Below are 5,161 nucleotides of genomic sequence, written 5' to 3' on the forward strand. Positions count from 1 at the left end.
GGACACCTCGAGGGGGGCAGGCGTGAGATCAGCGAACACAGAGCATCCCGGGCTGAGCGGGGGGTGCCCAGTGCCAGTGGGAGCAGGGGCAGGGCACCAGAGCATCCCCTGCGCAGGGGGTACCAGACCCCTGGCACGGCATCAGCCCCACTGACGGCATCGTGGTCACCCCACAGCCCGATGGCACCCGCGTGCCTCTGGAGATCGTGCTGCTGGACAGGGTGTCCAGGGGTTTCATGCACCTCTGGAGATCGTGCTGCTGGACAGGGTGTCCAGGGGTTTCATGGCATCATCCAGCTCCTGGACTGGATTGAGATCCCCGACAGATTTTTGTTGGTGATGGAGCGTCCAGAGCAGTCTCAGGGCCTGTTCAGCTTCATCAAGAAGCAGAAGTTCCTGACGGAAGACACGGTGTGGGAGCTGTTCCACCAGCTGCTGCACTGCGCTAGCTGTGGCATCCTGCACCAGGACATCAAACCTGAGGACATCCTCCTTGACCTGGCCACTGGTAAGGTGAAACTGATCGACTTTGGTTGTGGCACCTTCCTCCAGGACAGTCTACACTCAATTTGCAGGCGAGCCCACACCCAGGGGGATGCACGGCCCACCCTGAGTGTGGAATCAGGGATTTCCTCTCATGCTGGGGGGAAGGGGATTAAATCTTCAGCCAAGCTGGTTTTGGGGCAGGAGTGCAGGGGGTGTGTTGTGAGCCAGCTCCCGACCCTGCCCACAGCCTTCAGAGGGAGAAGGCAAGTTTTTTCCACATCAGTGGGTGGGTTTTTCCCTTCCATGTAATGGTCAGGCCTTCCTGGGCTCCTGCTGTCCTCTTCCAACATCAGCTTCTTTTACAGCCCAAAGAGTCAGGTGCTGGTGACAGGCAGAGGGTCACACCCTGTGCCACTGATGCAGCCCCCTCACCCACTATGCTTGGGTGAAGGTCTGAGAGTGGGCAGTATCCACCTGAAGAATTCTGCCTGTATTATGTAGGAATACTGCCATACAGTCCACTAGAGTGGATACACCTCAAATGCTACCATGGTGAGGCACCAATGATCTGGTCCCTGGGCATCCTGCTCTACCAGATGGTCTGTGGGAAGCATCCTTTCAGGAAGGGCCAGGACATCATCTCAGCCCAGCTCGTGTTCTCACAACAGGTCTCTTGAGGTGGGTACCCATCTTCTTGGCATGGGGGGAGTATCAGTCTTGGGAGACAGCAGCAGGCTCACAAGCACCACACTCTGGAAGCTACTGAGGATGTTGATCTCCTATGGTTGGCTGGAGGAGGTGGCACACGTCCTACTCTCCTCCAAAACAGAGAATCAGTCAGGGGGTCTGAGCACACCCAGTATGGCCTGAGCACTGCACATGGTGGGACAAGGTGGATAGGAGCCTTCTCCAGCTGACCAGAGGTTTCTGGTTTCTCCCCAGAGTGCCAACATCTTATCAGGTGGTGTTTGTCTATGTGCCCCTTGGACAGGCTGTCACCAGAAGACCTATTCTACCATCCTTGGGTGCAGGGCATTCACCTGTCAAGGAGATGGCAGAGATCCACATGCACAGTTTGATCTAGGGGCCTGGCAAGTAACAGCTCCACACATATCTTGGCAGTAAGAAGCAAAGAAAACCAGACTTTTTTGTCACGACTGTAGCACTGAGCAGGGACCATCAGATGGGTTCACATACCTCTTGTGCTAGAACTGGGCTGAAGACCTGGTCTTCATAGCACTGGTGGCCAACATCCAGGCTGGTTTTGCTTGTTCCAGTCTGCTGACTGCTGGGGCCCTTGGCAGAACACTGACATCCTGGTCTTGTGCAAGGGGAAGGAGAAAGCCCCTGGAGAAGCTGTACTGGATGGGCCTGCTGCTGGAAACAAGGACAGTGTCAAGGATGACAACCTCTTTGCTGACCTGGACACCAGTAAGCTGAAGATGATCAACTTCAGTTCTGGCACGTTCCTCAAAGACATGTTACATACTCAACTGGCAGATGAATCCACACCCAGGGGATGCTCCCAGACCCAGGGATTGCACGGCCTGGCTGGGCACCAAAGGTTCTCCCTTTGCTGGGGGGGGACACAATTAATTCTTCATCCAGCTGCCAAGCTGCTCTTTGGAGGAGGGGTGGTCTGGGGTTGTGCAACAGGAACCTGTTGGCCCTGCCAACAGCTTCCACCACCCACACTGCATGGGCTGAGGCTGGGTGGGGCAGCCAGCCTGACACAAACAAACACCCATGGGGGTAGCAGAGGTGGGACTCCAGAACCTGTGTGTTGGCTGGTTTAGTTTGCAGGCAAGAAAGGGCCTGGGTTGCTTCACTCCCCTTGTTTGCCTTGGCTTATGATTAATTTTTTTGGGCAATGAGAGGGAGAAGGCATGCTTTTTTCCCCACCAGTGGGTAGCTTCTTCCCATGCATGCAATGGTCAGGCCTTCCTGGGCTCCCACTGCCCTCTTCCAATAGCAGCCCAAACTGTGTAAAAAAAAAGAGTCAGGTGCTGGTGATGGGCAGAGGGTGCAGCCCCCCACATCCCCAGGGATGTTTGGGTGATGGCCTGGGAGTGTGCAGTATCACCTGAAGAGTTCCCTCTGTATTGCACAGGAACACTGCCATACAGCCCACCAGAGTGGATCTGCCTCAAATGCTACCACGATGACACAGCAACGATCTGGTCCCTAGGCATCCTGCTCTACCAGATGGTCTGTGGGAAGAATCCTTTCAGGAAGGGCCAGGACATCATCTGGGGCTCTTGTTCTCACAATGGGTCTCTCGAGGTGGGTACCCATCTTCTCAGCATGGGGAGAATATTGGTGTTGGGACACAGCAGTGGGATCATGAGCATCCCACTCTGGCAGCTACTGAGGAGGCCGATCTCCCATGGTTGGCTGGAGGAGGTGGCACATGTCCTGCCATCCTGCTCTCCTCCAAAGTGGAGGAATGACTGGGGAGGTTTGGGCACAGCTCTGAGCATACCCAGCATGGCCTGGGCACTGTGGATGGTGGACCCTCTGACCAGAGATTTCTGGTTTCTCTCCTCAGGGTGTCAACATGTTATAAGGTGGTGTTTGTCCATGTGCCACTCAGGCAGGCCAAAAAGACAGACCCAAAGAGCCAGAGACTTGAAGGTGCATCTAAACTGTCTTCATGACACACTAAAACATCATCACTCAGCTTGAGACTTTTGGGGGTTTATATGGAAGAAACTCTTCACTCACTGTCAAAAATGAAACAACTGAAAAATCTTAAACCCATCTACTGTGTTCAGTCAAATATCTCAGCTTCACCTAGAGAAACATTTTTGTTTGTAGTAATAAATTAGTAAATAAAAAAGTAAACTTTGTAATTGACTGTTTCTTTCATCCTTTTCCAATCTTTTTCCACATGCTTCATCTTCCCCTGCCCCACTTCATCCCCAAAATGGGCAGGCAGTGCTGCGCTCCAGTGAGGCTTCTGTGCCTTTTCGGTGCCAATAGGTCTGTTCCTAGCACTCCCTTAATAATAAGGAAGGGAAAAGCTTTGCTTTCTAGGAGAAGCTGTATCCATTTGTCTCTAGCATGTGGAGCTCCGGGAAAATGTCCAAAATCATGAAATTCATGCTTGTCCTGATGTTACCTGCACCTCCTTTATAGAGACTCTGAGGTGTTGCTATTGCCAGCTGCAACTCGGACAGGTCTGTCTGTAGTTATTAATGCTGGAGGACAGATGGTTCCCTGGGAGAGCCTGGGCTCCTGTTACACTTTGTTTTCACAGTTCGGAGGGGGGACAGCAGGGAAGGTGTCCTGTTTTCCGTGCCAAAGGAAAGGGCTGTGAGTATGGAAATGAATGAAGCCTTGATTCCCACAGGCTGGTGCTGGGAGCCCTTGCCTGGGACTCATTCACAGGGCTCAGCCCTCTCCTGTCTTCAAAAGCTAGTAGGAGCAGTCCCATCCCATATGGGGGGATTAGTTCAGTCCCAGGAAGGGGCAAGCACCCAGGGCCAGTGTCCTACAAGTGCCTCCTTCCAGCCTGGCTCTGCGGATGCTCAGGCTGCTCTGTGCTCTGCGAGGGCTCTGCTGGGGCTCAGCACTGGGCACGGCTGGGCCCACCCTCACCTCACAGTGCTCTGACAGCTTTGCACCAGACAAGCCTTTCCGAGCACACCGACTGGTCTTTCTGCTCTTTCAGCTGAGTACGACTCTCCTCCAGGCCAAGAGATTGCAGTTAGTGATACAAATCCAATTGGCAAGAACCGAAACACTACACAGTCCCAGCTGAAGGCCTGTTTCTCCACAGGATGTTTTGCCTGTCCCACTCTTCATTCCTTTTTTGGTTGGAAATGCAATTGCACTTTCTTCCTCTTCTAGAAATACCACGACTGAGCAAAAACTGGCGAGTGGGCCGTATTCCCAAGGCAGTGCAGTCTGGAGCTGATGAATGAAGGAGACCCTTCTCCAATTCCAAACCGTACCAAAAAGCCATAAATGGGACTTCCCCTCTTTAAGAAAGAACTGACAATTTAAAAGTGAATGTACAGCTTATTCACAGGGTGAGAAGGAAGAGAATCTTCCAACTAAGATGAGTCTTTACAGAGCCTTCATCCCCAGTCCTGCTCAGAGCTGGCAGGGCACAAAGCCATCCTCAAGCACCAGTGTCTCCTCCCCAGTATTCCTGCCATTGCTCTGCTGCAGTGATCGGATCAGTCAGGCTGGGGGCAGGCTCGGCTGATGTTACAAATGGAAACCAAAGAAACCAGTACTTTCCAAACTCAGTTCCTCACATGCTCAGGCAGGATCCAACTGGACGTCAGAAATATGCAGACACAGGGCTGAGGAGACAATCTACACCTCTGTCTTCCTCTCCAGGCCTTTGCTACCACAGGCAAACATGGCCCACAGTCCCACTACAATCCATTTATCCCAGTGTCTTTCAGCTTGCTGCGATTTTCGCCTTGCCAGTGCCCTGGGAATGCTGCTTGCTGTCGCAGGGCTTTGTTCCTTTTAGGAGCCTCAAAGGATTCACTTAGGTTCCTATCTTCTAGAGACGTGGGCTGTGCTGTCAAACAAGCAGCGTCAGCCATTCCTCAGGAAACTCCAGCACCTCTCACAAAGACTCTCCCCGCGGCGCTGGCAGGGCCTGGCAGGGCCTGGCAGGTGTCTTGGCATGTGGCTCCTGCCCGTCCCGACGGCT

The 5,161-nt window shown here is 53.2% G+C and overlaps 1 protein-coding gene across 1 annotated transcript; it reads left to right on the forward strand.

The window, feature by feature from the left end:
• Window positions 1–116: 116 nt before the first annotated feature.
• LOC103810613 (serine/threonine-protein kinase pim-1-like) lies at window positions 117–3,052 on the forward strand (the record flags this gene model as incomplete). Its single annotated transcript, XM_009083522.1, has 6 exons — window positions 117–221; window positions 268–532; window positions 988–1,085; window positions 1,791–1,917; window positions 2,597–2,769; window positions 3,035–3,052. Coding segments are annotated over 6 exons (786 nt in total), but the record flags the coding sequence as incomplete, so codon positions are not given.
• Between the last annotated feature and the right edge of the window lie 2,109 nt (window positions 3,053–5,161).

Source organism: Acanthisitta chloris, unplaced genomic scaffold (genome assembly GCF_000695815.1).
Source record: "Acanthisitta chloris isolate BGI_N310 unplaced genomic scaffold, ASM69581v1 scaffold13691, whole genome shotgun sequence".
Classification (NCBI taxonomy): domain Eukaryota; kingdom Metazoa; phylum Chordata; class Aves; order Passeriformes; family Acanthisittidae; genus Acanthisitta; species Acanthisitta chloris.